General features: G+C 36.9%; 1 protein-coding gene across 1 annotated transcript in view; it reads left to right on the top strand.

The window, feature by feature from the left end:
- LOC131435033 (tubulin beta-3 chain) overlaps positions 1–27,106 on the top strand; it is an 83,544-nt gene that overhangs the window by 47,224 nt on the left and 9,214 nt on the right. The window contains exon 2 of the mRNA XM_058602498.1: positions 23,231–23,339. Within this exon, the coding sequence (XP_058458481.1) occupies positions 23,231–23,339 (109 nt within the window). The remainder of the gene's footprint in view (positions 1–23,230; positions 23,340–27,106) is intronic.

Raw genomic sequence — 27,106 nt, 5'->3', positions numbered from 1 at the left:
TTTACCTAATACACTTCAATCGAAGTGATGTAAACAATTTGAAAACTTTAGAAAAAGTACGTTTCATTTCCCACATTAAAATTCATTGGGAACATTGTTAACGGCATAATCGTATTGCAAACTTAACGCAATGTCGTCGTAGCCAAGGCTTCGGCCATGGAACCAATAATTGTCACATGGATATACGGTGTTTGAATTGTGGTAAATCGCATTCGAAAGACGTTGAATGAAACCACTGATACATTTTCATGTTCAAATTGCGATGGAAATCATAAATCTAATTATTTGAAAAGTCCTGTTAGGGAAAAATTTCAAACGCTCGTTCGCTTAGACAACAAGGCAAATCAACGACCATAAATTTACAGAACATACCTTTAAATCAAATAAAAAAAAAAACGTTGCAAATGCCACGCCTAATTCTTCTAAGGTACTTATTTCTTCGAATTCAAAACAAAAAACAGGTACTCCTTCCAATTCGTCTTCTTACGAAAACAATTTATTGACAGGTAGATCAACCTCGTCATTATTTTCTTCTAATGACAGTTACGCTTTGGTAACAGGTAGACAACTACCTCCTAATTCTTCTGATGTAAACAATCAAAACACAGGAACGCCTTCCAGTTCATCTTCTAACGAGAACATTAATAGGTAGATCGGCCAAATCATTTTCTTCTAATGGCAGTTACACTAGTGTCAAATTGAAAAGCAATCCACATTATGTGGTTCATCGATTTGACAGGTTTACTGGAATGGGCGGTGGAGTTGCCATTTTTGTCCAACGGCAAATTAAACATCGAATTTTACCTTCTTCCGTAAAGGCGATTTGCAAAAACTCACAAGATATCGTCCGAAATTTTTCGTAATAGGGGACTTAAATGCAAAGCATGTTCAGTGGAATTGTAGGAAAAATAACCGTAATGGAAAAATACTTCATAATCAACTCTCTGTTATTTACTTTACAATTCTTTATCTCAGTAATCCGACTTGCTTCTCTTCCGTGAAAAACCCGTCTACAGTTGATCTGGATCTAACAGATCAAAGTCACATTTGTACTGAACCGATTACACATGCTGACTTTGACTCAGATCATCTTCCTGTAACATTCAGACTTTCCAACGAAGCTATAATTAATCCTATTAGTTCTATATTCAACTATCATGAAGCTAATTGGTTGGATTGCAGATCTCACATTGAAAATCATATAGATCATGAAACTATTTTAGAAAATTCTGCGGAGATCGACACAGCAATAGATAATTTGAATCATTACATTATCGAAGCTAGAAATCTTTCAGTTCCCAAAGCTCAAACTTAATTGAATTTTACTATCATCGATGACAATTTTCAACTGCTCATTCGGTTGAAGAATGTTCGTCGACGACTATCTCAACGTTCTCGTGATCCTGCTATGAAAATCATAGTTAAGGATTTTCAAAAAGAAATCAAACATAGATTTACTCTTTTGCGAAATGAAAATTTCGCTAAAGAAGTTGAACAAATTAAACCATATTCTAAACCTTTCTGGAAACTTTCTATGGTTCTTAAGAAACCTCAGAAACCAATTCCTACTCTCAAGGAAGGAAATCAAATACTTCTTACAAATGGCTAATAAGCTCAAAAACTTGCTCAGCAGTTCGAGAGTGTCCACAATTTCAACTCAAGTGTTATCACAAGATGACGTTATTGAGACGAATTTTGATGAAATTAAATCAATTATTAGGAAACCTAAAAACATGAAGGCTCCTGGTAATGATGGAATCTTTAATAATCTTATTGAAAATCTTCCCGATGTTGCCTTGAGACTCCTGGTTAAAATTTTCAACAAGTGTTTCTTATTAGCTTACTTCCTAAAAAGATGGAAAAACGCTAAAGTAACTCCTATCCTCAAACCTGATAAAAACCCAACAGAAACATCAAGTTATCAACCAATTAGCTTACTTTCTTCTATCAGTAAACTTTTTGAAAACATTATCTTGTTGAAAATGATGTCTCATATAAATGAGAATTCAATTTTTTTACCAGAGCAGTTTGGATTTCGTCATGAACTTTCAACTACTCATCAACTTGTCAGAGTAACGAACATGATAAAAGCAAATAAATCTTCTGGGTTCTGGGTTCCGGAGTTGCTCTTCTAGACATAGAAAAAGCATTCGACAGTGTTTGGCACAAAGGGTTCAATAGCAAAAATGTCCGACTTCCAGTTTCCTATTTATTTGATCAAAATGATTCAAAAATATTTAATTGATCGTACTCTTCAGGTTAGCTATCAGAATTGTAAATCTGAATTGCTACCCGACATACGTCAATCAAAAAATTAAATCAACTATACAAACAACTGGGTTCAAACAACTTAAAGAGTTGTTGATTCAAAAATTCAAATGAGTTAAATATTATAAGGGTTTTTAATGTTTCTACCACTCATTTCATTGACTGAACTCAAATTCAGCGTTAGTTGAAATAAATAATTATTGATCAAAATTACCTCGCGCTTGAAATGTGCTAGGTCCGGTTCGAATAATCAACAATCTAAAAATAATTTTAAAATACCCGCGAAGACAAAGTTCATTGATTTGAAAATTGTTCGAATTTTCCATTGAATTGAATTGAAACCATTTTGAACCATTACTATCTCCAGAACACTCTGTCATGTGAGCGCTATGCTGCAAATTTGACCTCAGCGAAAAAATGGAATTGAATCGTGCACATTTTCAAGCAATGATTTATTACGATCTACGTCGTGGATTATCAAGACAAGAGTGCCTCAATCAACATAGTTCGACTTTTGGCAGTGTAGCACCATCCTATGCGATTGTAAAAAACTGGTATAACGAATTCAATCGTGGTTGTAGTGCGCTTGACTATGAATTTAACGAAGGTCGTCTAAAACAAGTTGTTTTGCCAGAACACATCGATGCTGTGTAGAATCTGATGATGGAAGATCGCCATGTGACGTACCGTGAAATGGAAGCAGCCTCGGGTATTAGTGTTAAAAGCTCATAGCAAAGCAAAGTTCTGGCATTACATTCCTTTTGTGGAATTTGGCCTTTCTGTTTCAACAGACTTCGCAGCCGATTCTTAGTGTACAGAATCATTGCATGGCTAGTACTATGGATCCTACTGACACTAAGAATCCTTCCAGGTCGGGGCTAGAACATACGACAACTGGCTTGTAAGACCAGCGCCCTATGCATTGAACCACCAACCCGGGCGAAAAAAGCTTATAGCTTATATGTTATTTTGCATGAACATTTATTCATGAAAAAAAAGGCGGGTGAGTATTGTCAGAGACATAACTGGATGTCGTGAATACGAAAAAACTGACACACTCCCATCACTTTTCCGAATATCAGTTAGTGGATTGATTGTATGAATTGTGCAAGCTTTCCTCTTTTTCACTAATAGAATTTGAAGCGATACACCTACATTAAAGTACAGATTAGTTACATTAAACAGCTACTATTCTACAACTATATATTCCAAACTTGAAACAATTCCTTTTTAATTTGCTGATATAGGAGGCTAGGTACGACAAATTTGTAGTTTATTTTTATTGAAGCTATGAAGTTCGAAGATATCTCATTCTTCTCGAAATTTCAGTACGAGACAATTGCAATGGCCTGGTCTGAAATGTATCGACGATCTTCGGTATGCAAGAGTGATTCTAATAATAATAATGATAGTAATAATAATAATAATACAGATTAACCAGTATATATTACAACCCTGTTTCGCATGGCATATTTTCACACGACCCCATACTAGTATAAAGATGTGTTCAACATTCGCTTTCGCATTGCCGTTCGTACTTGAATGTTTTAGTGACGGTACAAATCTGCCATCTTTTCGGTGCCATCGTGCTGACGGTGTCTCGTACGTTCAGAGTAGCTGCTTTAACTCAAATGACGCTATTTCTCACATCACATTTCATTTTATACCTGCTAGTGGTAGCGGTGGATGGACGTCCCCTTTGTTAGAATTCCTTTCCTATACGCAGAACGGGAAACAGTGAAACGATATAAAAGAGAGAGTTAGCAGAGCGGCAGCCAGTAATACTGAATTGGCTGTCGAGCTGTTAACAGCATTTTATGGAATTTTTACGCAGAAACACGCACACAGGAGGAACAGTTGAGGGCAAGGCAAAGTCCCGCTCAAACCGTGCTGGTCTGAAGTTCCCTGTTGGCGGCAGAATCCATCGTTTGCCTCGGAAGAGGAACTACGCCGAGCGTGTCGGTGCTGGTGCATCGGTCTATCTGGCGGCAGTGATGGAGTACTTGGTTGCCGAAGTGTTGGAATTGGCCGGTAACGCTGCCCGTGACAACAAGAAAACGAAAATCATCCCTCGCCATCTGCAGCTGGCCATCCGTAACGACATCCGTTGAAAACCCCGTCCTTTTCAGGACGACCACATCACTGTGATAAAGAAATATTTTGGATTGCTTTAGGTTTAGCCAGTTCTGATACGCCTGGAAAGTAGAATGCGACTTCAATATTGTTGTAATACACGTTCAAGTTGAAAATTTTCGATTCTATTGGTAGTTAGATTATATAAATCCTTCTACAGATCACTGAGTTATGAGCTTTCAAAATACGAGAAAGGCAAACGCGCCTTATGAATTATCTTCTTTGATACTCGTTTATACCAAACATTTCAGAAAAGTTTAATTTTGAACAATTTGAGAATATGTCACACAAGTGAAAGTTTTATCATAAAATTGTGATCATATTTCCGATGGCATGTAGCAAGAATTATGTTGATTCATTAGATATAACAGGAGATATTCACGATCAAAAACTTATCACTCTCTCAGAGGGTAAATTTTGAAAAGGCGCCCCATAGTAAAGTAAGTCGTATTCACGACAAAATGTTCACGTTGAATATCCCATAAAATTTGACAATGACTCAAAAAAGACAATGGTGCAAAGAAATGCTGAAAAAATTCAATCGTGGTGCTCCAAATTTGGTGTATAACATCTACACAGGTGACGAAACATGGATTTACTCATATTAGCCCGAAATTGAACAGCAGTCGACTGTGTGAGTGTTACAAGAAGAACCAAATCCATCAAAAGTTGTCCGCGCTCGAAGCACTTAAAAGAAAACGGTGACTTGTTTTTTTTTCGGCAAAAATCGACTATGGCTGATTGATCGATCTCGTAAGAATAATTACCCAATAAAGCAACATGGTATTCTTCAAATCTTTACATAAAAAAACTAGAGCACTTGTCTTTTACTTTATCTTGTTTGGCTACCGTTGTATTTCTGTGTTTTGAAACATACGGGTTTTGTAATAAACAGGGCCATCTACGGTTATATCAAGCGGCAAGAATCTCCTATAAAGTGTCAGTCCTTGATGAATCGAATCACGTTTACCTGAATTGTAGCTCACAGCTTTGTGCGATTCATTGATACTGGGCAACTGTGAAGAAAAACCGTAGAAAACTTAGTGAAGAGGTGTATAGATGATAGATCAACATTGATAACAAAACCGCGAAATTTTGATTGCAAGAGTGAAGAGAAACCAATTTTCAACGGCATTGGGATTGAAACTACAATTTCTATGAAATATTTGAATATGTTTTTAATTAGCATGATAATCTAAAGCTTCTATCCTACAAATTGTTATTTATGTTTCACATTTCAAGGTAATTATTTGCTGAAGAAAAGATCTTTCTGTGGAAAGAAAGAAAAGAATTATTATTTCATTCGAACTTGCGGGTTCTCGCATAATGCAATAAATTATCTGCCACCATTTAAAAAATAACGATAAAACTTTCATTCTGTGATATCTTAACTAGTAGACCTAAGAAATATTCAAGAGTTGCGTGACAGAAAGGTCCCGTGAGCATTCAGAAATTCATTTTACCCTGCCCAAATCTCTTCTCCAGTTCTTGGATGACTAAACTAAAGAAATGCATAAATTCCATCGCACTCGGATCGGTTTTCATAAATTAGCTGATGCAGTTTCTCGGCTGGCTTCGGAAAGATCGTAGAACGACAGCCACAATCCATAATAATCGCAGCTAATAAACATTAAAACTGAGCCATGCAGGAATGGGGCACTCACACAAACACAGTTTAGGTACGTAGAGACGGGACAGGAAGAAAGTGGCATCATGGTTTCGCTTGTTAACGTGTTCATAAAAGTAAAAATTAGCTTTTTACGAGACTTGTTTATTAATGTTCGGCTACCTTACCCCGGATGACGTTTTACGATGATAACGCATCCATAATTGTGGAGTTCTAGCCGGTGTATCATTTGGGAATTACTAAAAATAAACAGCTCCACAACGCAACGGAATGGAACGTGGCGCAAGCCGGAATTTTGGAGACCCAAAATTTTGAAAATTACTGCTTTCACCCGAATCACCGAACCCGTAATTCAGAATGTAAATATTTATCAGAACCTTAACGGATCGCTCACGAGCAGCCGACACGATACGCTACCTGACACACCAATTGAAGAACGCTGGCAGCCAGTCAGAGTCCGATTTGGGGAGAAAAGCGGGCGTAAAAGAAGTGTTAATAAATGGTTTCTTCCACGGCCGCTTCTCATCCGAGAGACCGAAGATTATTTTTTCTTTCTTTGCGAGACGTTGCAATTGACTTCATTTCCCGCCCGCTGGTGAAGTGATTTCGTGATCGTTGTTCGGAGATTTCTTTCTTCCGATGCGTTTCGTTTCGAAGCATTTCTTTCCGTCAGACTGAGGAGAATGAATCCACCCGACCTTTACATCTTAAGCGAGAAAACAAAAACACCATCAAGTTGAAAAGTGTTTTCCTTCTTCCTCTGAGCACCGTGATCACGTGTTCGAATAATGAATACAGCTTTGATGGCGTACGGAAAGAAAGAGTTTTTGTTTTTTTCTGCCGGAAAGACTGGAAAACGCATGTCATATGTCATTTTGATCTCTTCGAGTGTTTTTGTTGGTGATGTGAATTTACACCATTCTAGAACAAACTATTATACTTTGTCGAAGTACTTATCGCTCAGTTCATTGTGATAGTCTCGATTGAAGGGAATTCTATAGTTCATCTTATCATCGCGAAATCATTTTTGCCCTTCATGAATATAAAAGGTGCTACGGGTAAAAATGGGCTGAACAAGAATATGTATGTATTGGTCAGTTTTTTCATTAAAAACGTGCTTAATCCACCTAGCAGTGAGATGATACCTTTTTTATCATCCGCATGTGTTTTTTGCATGAATATTCTTCGGTGTTTTAGTTCTTATGTCATTATTTTAATGACCGTCGTTTTAAGCGTCTATTTAATATTTTAATAACTCTTTACACTGTAATGTCGAAACTGCAAATCGGATCGAATTTGAATCTAAACGTGTAACAATCGATTGAACATTCCATGAGTTGTCGTAGTAAGTTCCACTTTAGACTTTACGGTTATTTACGGTACTACCAGAACTGGAACCAGCATAACCGAAAACGATTCGTATGGTCATAAATTAATATGACGTATAAATTGCAATAGTTTTGAGTGCAACTTTGAAGCTTCTATATCGCTATGAATTTTAAAAACTCATCACCCTGTAATTCCAGAATCGAATAAAATTCATTAATTTTGTATGGGACCATAAGTCCTTTAATTTGAATTTATGTTTTTGAAATTCGATTTGGCCTTTTTTTTCGAAAAAACGATTGAGCTTTGAGAAACGATTCGATACTGGAACCTGAATTCTAAAATCGGTGTAGCCGAAGTCAGTTAAATCCACCTCAGGAGCTGTATAGTTTACATTTGATTCAAACTGTTTGAAAATCAGTGTAGACATCTTTGAGAAATCGTAGTGCGAATTAAATTGTTGGGTACATTCCGAATCGAAAACTGAATACCGCTAAAACTAAAATAAGTTTATTTGGTTATCGACTATCCAAATCTACAAACCCGATAAACCTGATAAATTTATGTGAATTGGACATTTTTATACTAATCGCCCTTTATCCTCTAAGCCAGAAGTTGGATCTGACTTTTATAGGATCTTAAGACCTTTCATTTTAATATTTTATGGTTCCTAGATTTCATTTGAATCTTACATCGGTTAAGCCATCTAGGAGAAAAATGAGTAACACAATGTCAATTTCGTCAATTTTCGAGTAACACTATGTCAATTTCGTCACATGTTACCCTGTAGTTCCGGAACCAGAATTCGGATCCAAACGTAATTCAGGAACCTTGTTTGGGAGGATAAGACTTTTCATATGAATCAGAGTTTGTAGAACACGGTTGAGTCATCTCCGAGAAAATTGAGTGAAATTGTTTATCACACATGCATTTGCTGATCTCGACGAACTGATTCGAATGGTATGCATCCTTTTTCATGACATTTCGCCTCGAACCGATTTTAGCACGGTTCGTTTTTGGCAACATAATCGTTCGAATATGCCATATGTAAACGAGATTATGGCAGAATTTTCGAGTTGAAAGTAATTCCATAATTATATTGATTTAAACTACTTACAGAAATAAATGCTGGAAGAATATAACAGCCATATACCATTCGAATCAGTTCGTCGAGATCAGCAAATGCGTGTGTGATAAATAATTTCACTCAATTTTTTTCGGAGATGACTCAACCGTTTTCTACAAACTCAGATTCATTTGAAAAATCGTATACTCCCAAACAAAGTTCCTGAATTATGTTTGGTTCCGACCTCTGGTTCCGGAACTACAGGATGATATGTGAAACGAAATTAAAACTGTGTAACTCATTTTTCTCGTTGATGGCTGAACCGATCGAAGATTCAAATAAAATCTAAGAATCATCTAATATTCAAATGAAAAGTTTTAAGATTCTATAAAACATCTTGTTTTTCAGTCAGATCCGACTTCTGGTTTAGGAGATACAGGGTGATTAGTATAAAAATGTTTATTTCACATAAATTAATCAGGTTTATCGGGTTAGCAGATTTGGATAGTCGATGACCAAATAAACTAATTTCATTTTTAGTGGTGATGAGTTTTCGATTCGGATTTAATTCGCACTACGATTTCTCAAAGATGTCTACATTGATTTTAAAACATTTTGAAACAAATGTAAACTATACAGCAGCTACTCAGGTGAATTTGTCTGACTTCGGCTACACCGAATTTCGAATTCCGGTTCATGTATCGAATCGTTTCTCAAAGCTCAATCGTTTTCTCAAAAAAAGCCAAATCGAATTTCAGAAACAAAAGTTCAAATTTAAATAAATCCAATTTTATCCAATTGTAGGATGATGAATTTTTAAAATTCAATGCGATATAGAAAATGACAATCACGAAAAGCTATAAAGTTGGACTCAAAAATATTGCAATTTATTCGTCATATTAATTTTTGGTCATACGAATCGGTTTGGGTTATGCTGGTTCCTGAATACCGGCTCTAGAAGTACCTTAAATTACCCTAAACTCTAAAGTGGAAATTACTTCGACATATCATGGAATGTTTGTTACACTTTTAGATTCAAATTCGATCCGATTTGCAGTTTTGACATTACAGAGTAATGAGTGATTAAAATCTCAAATTGCCACTTAAAACGACCGACATTAGAATAATATCATGAAAACTGAAACACTGAAGAATATTAATGCAAAAAGCACATGCGGATTGATAAAAAAAGGTATCATCTCACTGCTAGGTGGATTAAGCATGTTTTATATTCATAAAAAAGGTAAAACCTGTTTTATCCACCTTGTGGTGTAATGATGCCTCTCTCATTAACATTGCATTAGAAATCGATACAAGTTCCAATGGAGTGTTTGACAATCTATTTCCAGAGATCTGTTCTATCTGTTTGGTAAATTTTATCACGATTGAACATTTTGTATTTTGTAATACTTGTCAAGCAGCATAATGGAACATGACTTATGATTAGATTTTTATTATTGTTATTATTTTCAATATAATTATTTGTAATCACAGCCGATGAATTCGGTTGTGTTTTGAATACGTTGTAGGTTTTCGTTCTCTCGTTCATACTATACGCTATTGAACAAAACACATTGTGTGTTTCATTCGCAAAGGCGGTGGTGTTTTCTTCTACAGGCCCAGCACGTACCGACACGTACCGGTTTTGCAGTATCATTTTGTATGACGGCTTGATAACTTCGTTCCGGAAGTCGGATCCAGATGACTTTGTACAGTATCTTTCAAGACAATGAGAGCTTTAATTTTAATCTCCGTTTCTCGGTTTGTCCGTTGCAGAGAAGTCGAAGCGAGTTCCGTTTCTGAAGTTTTACTTCACTATTATCGGTGTTTTCGGAACCGGCAACCGGGGACTAGTAGTCCCGAAATAGGTTTATAAATTTATCAACTAACAAGATCTGGAATTAGACAAATTTGTTAATCAGTTTTATACAAAAAATGGGACCTTGTGTTGCCATCTCTTGTGAAAAAATACTCATGAAATTGAAAATTTTCCACTTATCGCGCTGTAACACCGAAACCGGAAATCGGATCCGGCTCGATTTCTTGGGGACTTTTCAAAAAATTTAAAGGCCTTTTGATGTGGAACACATCTTTATTTCAATAGTTGCACTATTAATGGACCATTTAATTCCACTATTTCACTGTCACCTTATTACACTTTCACAAAGTCACTACACTTTAATGAAGCATAACAAACGTTAAAACAAACTTATAAAACCGATTCACTGAAGAAGGATGTAAATAATATTCCGAAATACGCGTATCTGTATTGTAACGTTTGTTATGCTTTATTAAAATGTACTGACTTTGTGAAAGTGTAATAACGTGACAGTGAAATAGTGGAATTAAATGGTACATAAATAGTGCAACTATTGAATATATTCCGCTAACAGCTCCAGGTAAAAATAGTGACATCTTTATTTTCTATATAGGGGTGAAAATTAGAAACAAAAAGAAAAATACACTTACAAATATGGTCAGGTTTTAAACACTTACAGCTCAGTATATTTTGTATCAATTATTAATATTATTTCATTATTTGATTGGAAATATTTCTAAGATTCGATTTGAATGTATCAAGCCACGTATTTTCAATTATAAATGATTGAAATTTTGATTAGTAGCGAGCAGTGTCGTATTTTGTCTGCTAAAAATCTTCGGCATATCGGATTTCCCTGCCATAGACGACGGTTTTGAAGGAGTAAGCGACATATCAAAGGGAAAGCATCGCTCTGGTTGGTCAATCGATGCAAAAGCGAAGCTGTTGGAAGCACGCGAATCTATAAATAGAAGCAAAATTATAGCCAACGTTTCAGTCCAACGCGTAGCATGCTAGGGGTAGGTTGTTGCTAGACAGCAAGACAAAAAGTGCCATAAAACGAGTTTTATTTTTTATGCTCTGATCTTGTGTCATGCAAGCTCGGATGAAATTCCATGTTATATCGTTTCGCCTGAGAAATTGACAACTACACGGAACGACCGAAATTAGCTCTGCGCCTAATTCGTATTACTGTTTTTGAATTAGTTGATTTTAACAACAAAATTTCCAAAATAACTATAAAATTAGTTAAAATTTAGAATTTACTGTGCTGAAAAAAACTCTTATTTTTAGAGAATGTGTTTAGTTGGCGAATATTCTGGACACAAACCAGCAATATTTCGATCCAACACGAAATTCTCATTGACAACTAATTTCGTTATTAAAATCAGAAACTTTGATTCTATTTATCTATCACCGTCATTACTGAAGGACAGTAGTGTCAAAGCAAAACAATCCATTAAAAAGCTAAAAGGGACAGTCTTGTTGAAACTGCTCGCAAATTGTTTAGATGTTTTTCGCATGTGTTACGATATATCCCTATATAAATTTCTAAACCGATATGTAAAAATGACGTAAACTGTTAGTGGAAAGTGTATTTATTCAGAATTTGTGCGCAGTTGAAGCGATTGTGGGTAATAATGTTTTTACGGGAAACAGTGAAGTGAGTTTCGAATGTTGCACTCTAATTGTATACGTCAAATGATGTTTTTTTGTATCTTCTCATTCCGGGCTACGCCGTCCGGTGTACTACTTGTATTCGGTTTTTGTTTTCCGAGTGCTCAAAGTTTTCAGTGAGAGAGTCGATTTCGCGAAGTCGAATGAAGAAAACAGCGATTTAGAAGTAAAATTTTTCAAAAAGAAGTTTATGTTTCGCTTACGTCTTTTTCTCCAATACAACATCGTATTTATACCTGCAAATATAGAAAAGATAACCGCGACTGAAATTTTTTCCGGTAGTGGTGTGCCATCTAGTGGCTAGTAGTCATTACGGTGTTAACGAGCACCATATAGCTGCTAATTGCAAAAACCAATTCAACCATTTATGTTGGTTGAAAACAACGTTTTATTTCTCTAATTCAACTAAAAAATTAGTTGAATGGATATGAAGCGTGCCTTAGCTAAGAAATGACAGCACGTTTAATTGGTGAATTCAAAATTTCAAAATAGCCATTTCAACAAATATTTTATTATTATTAAGAGAATCAGAATTAAAAAATCTAAATTAGCAAAAGTAAGATTTTTTTAGTTGTCTCAAAAAATAACTAACTAAAATCAGAAAATCAACTAATTTTTTCGCCAAAATGCTAATTTCGGTCTTTCCGTGTACCCCAGGGTAAATTTTGAGTGCATAAGATTAATTTCTAATTTATATAACATGAACTCGATTGATAATGATAAATATCGATATACGTATCGCAAGCATGTACGAACATATAATTGCATACATTTGGGCTATTGATGTAATTTCGTCGGCTACAAAACAAATTCAAATCACGACAAATAGTGTATATTCCAGAGGTGGAAATTAGCCCATTTTGCGCATGAAAATGTGAATCAAGATTTCCGATTGTGAATCAAAAAACCGAACACCGTGAATTGAGAAAATGGGTAACAAAACTAAAATTGCGATTATGTTTTAAATTGTGGAAAATGAAATTGAAGACCTTTTTAAATTCTAATATCTTATCAAAATCTTATCAAAAATCATTTATTTCAAAACTCATTATAATATCTACAATTAATATGTGATATGAAAAGATAATACTGACTATTTTTATTTACTGAGAATCAAAAAATTTGCTTATTTCCACCCCTGCTAATATTCTGCGTTCGCGTGTTCGGTGTTGGTTCCTAATAAAGATTAATCTAAGCAGACTCTCGTGCATTTGCGGATTCAAAAGTGTGACGATTGATTGAGCTGTTTGATTGAAAATGGCGATCATTAGAAATTTTGGTTGCCTTGTTCCACATCAATGGCTCGAACAACCCCATGGGACTGATCCATGTAGTTTAGTTCACATCTTAGGTTTTTGTGGAAAAAAATTTAGAGAAAATTGAGTGCACTTTTTCTCATAAATTTGCACATATAATCCCAATGAATAAACGAAAGTAGAGTGATTGTAGAGAGAGAGAGAGTGAGAGAGAGAGAGTGAGTGAGAGAGAGAGAGAGTGACGACACAGCTTGCTGAGTATTTTTTGTCTGTGTCATTTCAGAAGAGCAAACGATCTTCGATGTGCAATATGAAGTCTTAGTATTTCGGATGAAATTTTGTTGTTGTTTTGAGTTGTTGACAATCTTACGGATGAGATGTTGTCACTCTCCTCACATTCACTTTGAATGAAACAACAAAAGATTAAAAAAAAAACGAATAATCGAATATTTTATTACTGGATTCATAAGGATAATGACTATTGTGTTCTTAATATTTTCTAAATGCAACTTCGTCACGAAGTCTAATTTGTTTCTATTGAACATTTCGTTTCGTCAAATTTAGCTAACAACAAAATTCGTGCATGTAGCCTCACTCCGTCACGCATTGCAGTTTTTATCTCCTTATGACCAATTCCGTCGAATGTCACTAAACTCTCTACAGGTTCCACCGTGACGCGGCGAGAAATGCTACTAATCATCGTTGAATGGGACAAATTGAAAGCGGCGGACCGGGGATCATGTAGCTTCCAATCGAAAGCATTATTTGCTCAAGCGAACAACCACAAAGGCAGCTTATAATTAGTCCAATCTGCCGGCTCGATTGTTATTTGTTGGCTATTCTAACGGCAACTGAAGATTGGAAGACTGCCCATCGTGCGCGTGAAGACTCCGCTTGATTCCACACGGTTTCGGTCCCAGGTCCCAGAGTACATTCACCCTGTTGCGGTCGGTGGCTGCTATCTAATATGTAATTCGGTTTGACAGATTTTCGAAAGTCATACTTTGGATGGTCGACGATGAATGTTGTACATACTTCATTAGGATAGCCGCAGCTCATTCCGCGAAAAGTCGATCCCGCACCTCGGTGCAGCAGTGAAAAGTGCACTTGGCACACCCGCCATGAAATAACAAACGACACGTCTTTTATTTATAGAATGTTATAATTTATGCGCTCATCTCGTGTCGTGCAGGGTTCTGCGTGATTTATCCCTACCGAGAGATGTTCCGTTGAGACGCTGTTCGCTGGATTGAAAAGTGAGTCTTGGAAGATCGAACTGTAACGCGTCACCGTGGTTCAACGGAGCGTGGTATCTAAAGCCGAAGCGACGCAACGGTGCTGTTTTGGCAGGAGTGAAGAAACGAGATATTTCTACACGTTCCCTTTTACTCGAACAAATAGTACAGGGACTGCCGGACTGCCGAGGCCAACTGAGGATGGGGGGGAAACAAGTGAAACCGACAGCACATCCACTTATACGCGTGCGAAAGAGGAAACCCTCCAAGTCGCTTCCAGCTGTCGAGGGCTCTGACCAAAATGTCGGCGGTTGACCCATCCAATACTGATCCCATCAAATCGGTAGTCGGCTTTCTTTATCTTTGGATTATTCATGAAAAGCAACTCCTCCACATGTTTTTTTCCGCAGTGGCGCAGACAGTCGAAAAAAATTGTTTCCTGTAATTTTTTCACGGTGTCATGTCCGCTTTGTCTAACAGGAGCATGGTGGTGTGTCTCAGGTTACTTTGATTTGTTAGCATTCTGTATCGAAAAGACCGGGTGCTTATAATACCTAGTAAAAGAAGATTAGATTCTTATGTCGTTTTCGCTTGATGCCAAACCTAACCCAGTTTCTACTCTAACTGCTGTCAATCCGTTTGTTTGAAGCCAGTTTCGAACCTAGTTTCAACGTTGTTGAACTGAAAATCGAGTCAATTTCGAACCTGGTTTTTATATCAGGTTTGCTCAAACCCTCGTTGCTAAGTGCGAAATCAAAACGCAATTTCGTGAAAAGTGTTTGTTTGATGAAACTACCCTGGGTCAGTTTCAGTTTTCTCAAGCGAAAACGACATTAGACATTTGGGGATATTATCGTGTGAGTTATTGTACGCCCGGTGGAGTAGATCTGATTGACCGCATTTGTTTTTCAGAGAAAATCTACTAGTGACAAATGGGTCACCTCAATGTTTTATAGTAGAAGAAAAAAATGAAGTCATATTTTACAAATATTCAATACCAGCCAATATTGGGTTACTTTCGAGAGGGACTAAACATTCGAATTTTAGTTAGTTTTACAATAAAACTGCTTTAAATTCTCTAATTCCGCCCCGTTTCTCTTTCTTATTGTCGATTCTTATAAGCTTGTACAAATTCATGTACCATAGCTTTTTCCAGCTGATGGTTGAAACTAAAAATACTACTAGATTTTTCTATAATTTTACACAGTGCAAGCATATAATAATATTTTATAAGTAGCTGATCCAAATTCAGTTTGGCTTCTAACTACTACCACAGATAGCAGATATACAGGCTCGAACATTTTTTTTTCAAAAACCAGTGTAAATTTTAAATTTGCTATTCGTTGGAAACAAGCTCATTCCTACGCGGAACCACCGAAATTAGCTCTGCGCCTAATTCGTATTACTGTTTTTTAATTAGTTGATTTTAACAACAAAATTTCCAAAATAACTATAAAATTAGTTAAAATTTAGAATTTACTGTGCTGAAAAAAACTCTTATTTTTAGAGAAAGTGTTTAGTTGGCGAATATTCTGGACACAAACCAGCAATATTTCAATCCAACACGAAATTCTCATTGACAACTAATTTCGTTATTAAAATCAGAAACTGTGATTCTATTTATCTATCACCGTCATTACTGAAGGACAGCAGTGTCAAAGCAAAACAATCCATTAAAAAGCTAAAAGGGACAGTCTTGTTGAAACTGCTCGCAAATTGTTGTTTTTCGCATGTGTTACGATATATCCCTATATAATTTTCTAAACCGATATGTAAAAATGACGTAAACTGTTAGTGGAAAGTGTATTTATTCAGAATTTGTGCGCAGTTAAAGCGATTGTGGGTAACAATGTTTTTACGCGAAACAGTGAAGTGAGTTTCGAATGTTGCACTCTAATTGTACACGTCAAATGATGTTTTGCCTTTCTCTATAGAAAGGTATTAGAATTGCTGGAAAAACCGACTTTCGAACGGAGCCTCGGAGACCCATAGTGTTATATACCATTCGACTCAGCTCGACGAGATCGGAAAATGTCTGTGTGTGTGTGTGTGTGTGTGTGTGTGTGTGTGTGTGTGTGTGTGTGTGTGTGTGTGTGTGTATGTGTGTGTGTGTGTATGTGTGTGTGTATGTGTGTGCACTTTTCGAAGATATTTGAACGCGCTCAATTTTCTCAGAGATGGCTCAACCGATTTTAACAAACTTGGGCTCGTTTGAAAGCTACTATCGGGGCATTGATCAAGTTCGAAGATAAAATGGCTGTGACTTTTGGTTCCGGAGATATGATTGTATAAGTGACGTAACCGACAAAAAGCGTTGTATTTGAACGCGCTCAATTTTCTCAGAGATGGCTGAACCGATTTGAACAAACTTGGACTCGTTTGAAAGCTACTGTCGGGCCATTGATCAAGTTCGAAGATCAAATGGCTGTGACTTTTGGTTCCGGAGATATGATTGTATAAGTGACGTAACCGACAAAAAGCGTTGTATTTGAACGCGCTCAATTTTCTCAGAGATAACTGAACCGATTTTAACAAACTTGGGCTCGTTTGAAAGCTACTGTCGGGCCATTGATCAAGTTCGAAGATCAAATGGTTGTGACTTTTGGTTCCAGATATATGATGGTATAAGTGACGTAACCGACAAAACACATTGATTTTTACCGCTCTTATATATATATGGGTGCCAAAATTTTAGGATCACCTCTATTTTCGGTAAGTTCTAGTGCTCAAAAGTTTAAGCACCTCGAAAAAAGCCTTCATGCAAAATTTGACCTAAATCGGACATGCGTAAGGGGTGCTGCCCGGTGGTAAAGGTTTGACAATTTTCGACCTTGAAAAAGCACCATAGGGGGGAGTACATGAAATTTCCAAAATCGAAATTTTTTTTGATGCCGAAACTCTCAAAACTGCATGAAACATCGAAATTTAGTGTTATCTCGAAAAAAATTTTTTTTGAAAAAATCAACTTTCTGGGAATTTTCATATTTTTTCTAAGTCCCAAAAAGTCGACTTTCTCAAAAAAATTTTTTTTGAGATGACACTAAATCTCGACGTTTCATGCAATTCTAAGCCTTTTGGCATCAAAATTTTTTTTTCGATTTCGAAAATTTCATGTACTCCCCCCTATGGTGATTTTTCAAGATATATGAAAATTCCACTAAGTGGACTAAGAAGGGTTTTCTAGATTAGCATCACTGATTACAAATAGACAACGCAAATGTCAAGCACTAGTTTGGAAAAATGATGCTGACTGTGTGACATAAACACTGAAGCATGCTTTTGTGAACTACTCGAATCAGGCTGAATCAATTGGTGACAAAATTAGCATCTAAAATTATTTAATAAAAGTATGAAACATATTTTCATGAGACTGTTATGAAAGAAGAGAAAGGCATTATCATACCACTAGGTGGATTAAAACAGGTTTTTTTGTATCTTCTCATTCCGGGCTACGCCGTCCGGTGTACTACTTGTATTCGGTTTTTGTTTTCCGAGTGCTCAAAGTTTTCAGTGAGAGAGTCGATTTTGCGAAGTCGAATGAAGAAAACAGCGATTTAGAAGTAAAATTTTCAAAAAGAAGTTTATGTTTCGCTTATGTCTTTTTCTCCAATACAACATCGTATTTATACCTGCAAATATAGAAAAGATAACCGCGACTGAAATTTTTTTCGGTAGTAGTGTGCCATCTAGTGGCTAGTAGTCATTACGGTGTTAACGAGCGCCATATAGCTGCTAATTGCAGAAACCAATTCAACCATTTATGTTGGTTGAAAACAACATTTTAATTCTCTAATTCAACTAAAAAATTAGTTGAATGGATATGAAGCGTGCCTTAGCTAAGAAATGACAGCACGTTTAATTGGTGAATTCAACTAAAAAAATAGCCATTTCAACAAATATTTTATTATTATTAAGAGAATTAGAATTAAGAAATCTAAATTAGCAAAAGTAAGATTTTTTTAGTTGTCTCAAAAAATAACTAACTAAAATCAGAAAATCAACTAATTTTTTCGCCAAAATGCTAATTTCGGTCTTTCCGTGTATCACCTACTCGACTATCGTTTCGAACTTTCAAAACTTCTCCTGCCTACATTTGGAAAATTACGACTAGAACAATGTGAACATTTCTCCAAACGATTTTCATAATTGGAAAAACAACTTTATTTCCACGTCGTTTAAATCAGCACTCAAAATCGTGTCTCATGTGAAAGAGGCATCCAAAATAATGTCGATCGCGGTGACATCTACAATTATTCGCCACGCTGAATGAGCAAAATTTACACACAGTTCATAGACGAGCGTGTAAATATGTTTTTTGTGCTACTGCTGAATCGAACGGGTGCACAGTGCACTGTGCAAAATGTTTAGTTTTAGATAATAATTAGAATAATTCATTGCTTAATTTATTCAATACATACCAAACCGTAATCAACTGTTGTCTTATGTTTTATTTTGAATGTTAACGATACGATCATTACGATAACGGAATCAAAATCAATTGAATCAGTTATTTTGGTAATAAATCAATTAAAATTGTTCAGCAAAAAATCTATTTTCGGCTGTAGTTTTTGTGTGTATCATTTCTCGAACGGACAATGTATGGAATACTTGTAGGGCTATCTTGATACTATTATTTTACTGAAGAAAGTATGTTGATACGTTAAGGCGTTTAAGAGTTATGTAATGTTTTTGATTTTTTTCAAGGTATTTTTAAGACTAATTTAAATGAGTTAAAAGAAAAACACCCTCCCAATTTTCTCTTAAATATTTACTTATATTATGAACTTTCAGTAGCCGCATAGGATACATCTTTATCGATCTGGCATCTAATGAATTTTGATATTTGAAGGTTGACTAGTTTTTGATGAAAAAACAATCATAACTTTTTACTGGTAGCTCATATGAAAAAGCTTTACTCAGCAAAATTATGCGCAATATTTATTTCAACAACTCTTCTGAAAACAGCTTTTGCATAGAACGTTTCACAAAAAAGTTAGAACAAAAAAATCGATTTTTCGGGAGCCACCTTACTCTTACGCGGGACATTTGATGTAACTCGGTCAAATGAAAAGCTAGAGAGGTGCTGTTTTCAGCAAAGCTGCTCAAAATAAATTTTCCTACAACTTTATTGTACAATAAAATCATTTTTGAGCTCAATTAAGAAAGTTAGATTTCAGATTTCAATCGTAATAAGGACCACCCTAGTAATATTTTATATCAAAAGAAGCGCCATTTAATAACAAACAACTTTTGTGAAGACACCAACTACAAAAAAACTAATATTTAATAGTGAAAATATTTTTGTCACGCTAATTTCCCGTTTCAAACCATAGTGCAGTGGTTCGAATCAATAAAAACCTGTTTTAATCTACCTAGTGGTGTGATGATGCCTTTCTCATATATAATACTGTGGTATTCTAATCAAAATGTTTCTTTTCGATTTCTGAAAGAAACCAAGGGATTGTTTGTGCATTAAATAGCGAAACATGAATAATGAAACAGTTCTCTGATCGGTTAGGCCATCTATTAGAAAACGAAGTGGGTTTACTATTATATGTACATCCGGCACCGGAACCTGAGAACCGGTATGGTCGAAGTCACTTCGTACGGTCACCAACTAACATGACGTACAAACTCTACTAGTTTTTATTCAACCTTTGAGGATTTTATATGATTTTGCCATCTAAATCACTCTAAACGACGATTGAAATTTTCGTTGTATCCAAAAATATGCAGTAATTTTTGGACGAACCATAAGACCTTTCATTTGACCCTAAGATTGAGTCCAGTTTAGATTTTTTCTACGGTTTTTGTTTCGTCGGTTTATGTGACGGTGTACAATATTGAAAACACTTTACCCTGCAACTCCGGAACCGGAAGTCGGATCCGGATGAAATTCAGAAATTCCGTATGGGATCGTGAGACCTTTCATTTGAATCTAAGTTTGTCAAAATCGGCTCAGCCATCTCCGAGAAAACCTAGTGAGATTATTTGACACATGCACACAAACACAGACATTGCTCAGCTCGATGAACTGAGTCGAATGGTATAAGACACTTGATCCTCCGGGCCAATTTTTACTAGTCGGTTTTTCAAGTGTTTGCGTAACCTTTCTATATGAGAAAGGCAAAAATCCAAGAAATTCAATGGAATGGTTTTTAATGGCCGCACGAATCGCAATCCTGCTCATTTTATCCCAAATACCCAGCAGTTTTAGGATTTTCTGTAGTATTTGTTCTGTAACTTGAAAAGAAAGCAAGTGCGGTCTACTGAAATAGCTTGATTTCATGTAAAAATGTTTGGAGAATTGAATGAAAGAGTGTACACTGGCCGCACAAAACGTTTTGGTGACTATTTTACCCCATTTCTCCATTTCATGATATCTTATTGTACATCGTTCTTAAATCTCAGTATAACTTATTGAAAGTTTACTAAATCTAGCTTATCTTATGTAAAAAACTACAAGGATCGAGCCATTGATGTGGAACAAAGCAACCAAAATTTCTAATGATCTACAATCAAAAAGTTCAATCAATCCGAACCAACACCGAACATCATTTGTCTTGATTTGCATTTGTTTTATAGCCAACGAAATTACACTAATATCTCAAATGTATGCAATTATCTTTGTACATACTTGCGATTTCGATGGTTAAGCTTTTCTTCGCCAAGCTTGTGTTCAAGTTTTTTATGCAAGCAGTTTTTTTAGCGTTAAGTTTCTCTACCATTCTGCGATTTCGGTTGAAGCGATAAACTATTTCTCATTATCAATCGAGATCATCTAATATAAATTAGAAATTAATCTTAAGCATTCAAAATTTATCCAGGGGTAGTTGTCAATTTCTCATGGGGAAACGACATAACATGGAATTTCGAGCTTGCATGCCACAAGATCAGAGCATATTAAGGCTGAATAATTAGGGGCTGAAGCCAGTGTGTTTTAGGGCGTTTTAAAGGGCTATTTTCACGCTTCAAATCTGATTTTCTCAGAAACGGTGACGAATATAAAAAAAAAACCAACTGACCCAATCTCTTAGAAAAATAATTTAGATTATTATGTGAAAATTTCAGAATGATTCATTGACTTTAGTGGTCGGCAAAGTCTTTTTTCTAAAGGAAGAATTGCATAGTTGAAAACGGCAACATTCAACTTGTTCATTGAATATCTCGCCTTCAAAAGCATGGATCAAAAATCTATCCTGACAATGTTTAGATAATTTAGTTTAGATACAATTAGTGCATAAAAACATATATGTTGTCGCGATAAAAATTAAGTGAATGTTATTTTTGTAATGGTAAGTCCATTTCCATGGCGGCACCATTTTTTTCTGCTCTTGTATCCTGATATCAAAACTTTTTACACATTTACGAGAGAGCATGGAGAGAAATGTAATACGCACAGCGATCCACACGGTTTTACGCTAACAACTGGCCTCAGCCCTTAAAGCTTCAAATCGTTTTATGGCACGTTTTTGTCTTGCTGTCTAGCAGCAACCTACCTCTAGAATGCTACGAGTAGGACTGAAACGCTAGTTTTTATTTCACTTCTATTTATAGATTCGCGTGCTTCAAACAGCTTCGCTTTTGCATCGATTGACCAATCAGAGCGATTTGATACATTCAAATCGAAACGTAGAAATATTTCCTATCCAATTATGAAATAATATTAATAATTGATACAAAATAGACTGAGCTGTAAGTGTTTAAAACCTGACCACATTTCTACGTGTAGTTTTTCTTGAGTTTCTGATTTGTACCACTATATAGAAAATAAAGATGTGTTCCACATCAAAAGTCTGTAGATTCGAATGCCAGAACTTATACTGGCCGAACGAAACGTTTTGGTGCCTATTTTACCCCATGTACTGCAATATGTGAAATTTTCATCTAAATCACCCTTAAGTCTTAAGCGAACCACGTTGAAAGCATACGAAAACTATCTTATATTATGTTAAAAAAAGTCTGGAGAATCGAATGGAAGAACCTACACTGGCCGCACGAAACGTTCGGGTGACTATTTTACCCCAATTCCTCTATTTCATTATATCTTATTGTAAATCGTCCTTAAATCTCGGTAAAACTTTTTTGGAAGTTTACTAAATCCAGCTTATCTTATGCAAAAAAATCTGTAGAACCGAATGGAAGAATCTACACTGGCCGCACGAAACGTTTCATGATATCTTATTGTAAAAAGTTTTACCAAGATTTAAGGACGATTTACAGTAAGGATCTCATGAAATGGAGGAAATGGGGTAAAATAGCCCCCAAAACGTTTCGTTCGACCAGTGTGGGTTCTTCTAATCGATTCGCCAGACTTTTTTACATGAAAGTAGGCTATTCCAAAATACCGCACTCGACTTCTTTTCAAGTTACAGAGCGAATGTTATAAGAAACCCCAAAACTGCTGTACATTTGGGGTAAAACGAGCAGGATTGCGAATCGTGCGGCCATTGTAAACAATTCCATTGAATTCCTTGGACATTTTTACATAGGAAACGCTTTAGTTCGTTGACCTATCTCAATTAGTTCATGAGTTACAGAATTTTTTGCGGGTTTTCATAGATGGTGGCTATCAAGACATTTGAACGAAGAAACTCCACGAATAATTCCAACTTCGTCAAAAGGATTCCGTGATCTACCCAGATGAATGCCGTCAATGTAATCCGCATTAATCTACCCTCTACTGTCCATGTCCGATTTGAATTTTACTAGGTCTACTTATAAATTTATTGATTATTTGTTAATACTTTTGTTTCGCAGCAATAAAGTTCCTAAGTGTCAATCTAACATTTATCGAGTATACTTTTTATCTTTATTTTCCAGTTCTGGGAAATTATCTCCGAGGAGCATGGAATCGATGCGACTGGTATCTATCATGGAGAATCTGACTTACAGCTAGAGCGTGTCAGCGTGTACTACAATGAAGCCTCAGGTGAGATATCCAGCATATATTCCTAGGTCACTAACAAAACAGCAGAATCTTTCGTTCCGCTAAAGCTTCCGGCTTTGAACGACAAAACTTCCCGTTCGTTTATGGTCCGGAGGTTCCCTCTCCGGAACGATGTATGTGGTAGTATGTAGTGAATTCTCCAAACAACCAACAACAATCGACGAAACGATCGTGCAATTTTTTTCTGGTCCAATGATCCGTTAGCTTTCGTTTGTGTTTCTTCTTTTTGCCAGTGTGGCTGTTACTGTCCGAATTAGTTCCTGCCAGCTAATTCGAAATCGCTTTTCGCAACAGCGCGTACCGATCGGGATAGCAAAGCGAATACAGCGCCTTAATTGGTGATCACGAAATTTTACCCATCACCACCCGCTCCACCTGTCGAACAGTGTGATGACGGTAGAACAGTACCGTAAATGAATTGCGCACTTTTCAGCACTTTGCAAAATTAATTCGCCAAATGCACGTGATATTTATTGCAATTAATGAGTGTAGCTGCGAAAGTTTGCGGAATGTGGAAAGTGCTTTTCTTAATTTTGCTATAAATCACTTTCAATGCCCGGGAAAATACAGATTTTGATTGAATGAAAATGTGTCCGATTGTTAATCGAATTTCGACTCTTTTGCGGTCCGAAACAATCAGTCATAGCTGAAGCGATAGTTATACTAGTACAAAAAACAGTTCTAAAGGCTTGCAAATGGTTAAAATAGCTGATGAGTTAGTGAAAGGTTATTCTTACTTTGCAGATAATCAAATTGTGTTCCCTACTGGCAATGACATCAAAGCGCTTCTATTCTACTGTGTAAAAGCTTTGCAGTATTTGGACCATCGTCTTCTCCATCTTGTAGTTTTTCATTTGATGATAATGATTTTTAGGTAGAATGTTTTATATTTTGAATTCCATTCTAGGTTCATTTTAATTTCCTAAAATCTTGGAAATTACTTGCATATATGAACACCTAGAAGTTCCTTCCAAAAGCTTGAGCAGCACCCTGGTTTCTATTACACTACTAATCGGGATAAGCTAAAAGAGATTTTCTAGATGATTATAGACCTGGGACTGACAAATCATCCTTCAATGTATATCTTCTGGTAATTCCAGAGTTCTTTAATCAGTTTAATCACCGGCCAGGCCCGAATGTAGATCACCAAAGCAATAAGAAGGGATGTTAGTCCAACACTTTTTTTCCGGCTGCTCGGCCATCCATGGAAGTTGACCATCAATGTTAACTTCCCTCTCTGAGCAGCCTAGATAGCCGTGTAGTGTCGGTAGCGGTTTCCCAACTGGCTAAGAATAACGCTACGGTCCACCTGTACCGGTGGTATAAGTCCACCAAACAGGTAAGCCGTGTGGCATCCGGCGGAATTATTTTTTACCAAGAATTGATCCACTGGTTTCCTGTTCCATGTCGTAAAAGGCCACAAAAATAGGAACTCCTAAGTCAAGGTGTATTTCCGTGCCGATGGCTGAATGGCTGCAGGAGGTTAAACATTGCAGTCGTGAACGGAATATCTTGGGGTTTTCCCTTACTGGATACACGCAATGCTTAGCAATCAACTTCTTTGATCATCGCTTCGGCAGGCCAGAGATTGGAAAGCTGAGTGTCTGTGGGTGTCCTCAAGGTGGTGTACTATCCCCACTTTTATGGAACCTGGTCGCTGATGGTTTGTTAAGGAAACTTAATAACCTTGGATTTCCGACTTATGGTTTTGCCGACGATTATCATATATTGATGACCGGTGTAAGCAATGACACTCTCTTTGATTTAATGTAGCAAGCCCTGCGATCTGTTGAAAAATGGTGTTGTCAGGTTGGATTATCTGTGAATCCGGGCAGAGCGTCAATGGTGCTTTTCACTCATCGTGGGATAATTACAGGAGCTCGTCCGTTGCAGTTCTTTGGTTCAGAGGTCACTGTGGTCGATCAAGTTAGGTACGTCGGGGTTGTTCTTGACTCAAAACTGAATTGGTCTGCTCACATTGACTTCAGGATTGAAAGAGCTTGCATGGCTTTCGGCCAATGCAGACGAGCTTTTGGAAAATCATGGGGACTCAAACCCAGCTACTACTGCTCTAGAGGCGCTACTGTGCATTGGACTACTACACGTGTTCCTAAAACAAGAAGCATTATCTTGTGCATACCGTCTTAGGGTTGCAGGGCTTTGGAACGGTAACCCATTGGATTATGCTACCAGCCACACTCGCTTGTGGTCTCAAGTGGTTGCGTGGGATGAGTATTTGCTCGCTCCTAGTGACCTGACTCTCACATGCAGTTTTCCTTTTAAAACATTCAATGTGAGCTGTCCTCTTCGTTAGGAATGGTTGTCTGGTTGTCTGGAACGACAACTTGATGAACACATAGTTTGTTTTATGACGGTTCTCTGTTGAATGGTCGTGCTGGTGCTGGTGTCTACTGTCGTGAAGTGAGGCTGGAGCGATCTCATTCACTTGGTAGATACTGTACTGTGTTCCAAGCAGAAGTCTACGCAATTCTGTGTGGAGTACAATCGGCACTTCAGCAGAGGTGTTTACGTGTTTATTTTTGTTCCGACAGTCAGGCAGCCTTAAATGCACTCAGTTCGAATGACTCACGGTCGAGTCTAGTGATCGCATGTCGAACTCAAATTGAGGACCTCAGCATTTCAAATGCTGTTTACTTCTTATGGGTACCCGGCCATTCTGGTTATACTGTAAATGAATGGGCTGATGAGTTGGCTGGAGCTGGTGCAACGAGTGATTTCGTTGGTCCTGAACCAGCTTTACCATTTTCAACTAGTTGGATAAAGGACAAGATACGTTCTTGGGCCGCATCCAAACATGCCAGCTGCTGGCGCAGCTTGCAGGCTTGCGCTCGGACAAAAGCATTTCTACCAGATTTAGATCTGAAAATGTCAAGGTGTCTACTGCATTTCTCCAGGTATCATTGAGGTATTCTGGTCAGAGCTCTGACTGGACATTGCAAACTCAATTATCACATGGCTACTATTCAACGTGCTGAGTGTTATTCGTGTGATTTGTGTGAATGCGATTGTGGTACTTCGTATCATCTGATATGTAACTGTCTCGCATTGACGCAGCTACGTGTCCGGGTTTTGGGTTCTCCATACATGGTTGAGTCTGTGTATGCGGAGCTGAAATTGAAGGATGTTCTCTCGTTTCTCACCCAATGTGGTAGGGAGCTGTAGTCAGAAGGGTTCGTCGTTCTTCCTGGAGTGAATGAATCCCTTCTGTATTCACCTTGAATAGGGTTTAGCAGATTGTTTGGCATCCTTTGGGGGGTACCGAATTTACTTCTGCTCGTACATACTGCGAGTCGTTCTGCATTCTTCCGGGAGTGCAGAATGGTGTCGCTTTTGTAAGATCTCTAAATCCTCTCGGGTGTTGGAGGTTTTATTAACAGCAGATTGTTCGGGACCTCGTAGAGGTTCAGAATTTCCTTCTGCTTCCACTAAATGTGATCCTCAGCAGATTGTTCAGCATCCCTTAGGGGTGCAGAATTTACTTCTGCTTTTATGTGTTTTTGTGTCGTCAATTTTTCCCATCCTTCTAGTCCAACCCTTACCATTTCCTTTCAATCCTTCCCTCTTATATATCGGGAAAATGATGCTAAAAACAAATTGATGGCAAGGCACAAATCTCCAAATATCAAGGGGAACGTGCCATTTGAGCCAATTTGTTCTGATTTCTGATTTCTGATAGTCCAACACTTTTTTTCAATAAAAAATTTTATTCATGCCTTTTCACGTACAAG

The sequence above is a fragment of the Malaya genurostris genome, chromosome 3, assembly GCF_030247185.1.
Source record: "Malaya genurostris strain Urasoe2022 chromosome 3, Malgen_1.1, whole genome shotgun sequence".
NCBI classification, from domain to species: Eukaryota; Metazoa; Arthropoda; class Insecta; order Diptera; family Culicidae; genus Malaya; species Malaya genurostris.
This window is presented reverse-complemented; position numbering and strand designations above follow the sequence as displayed.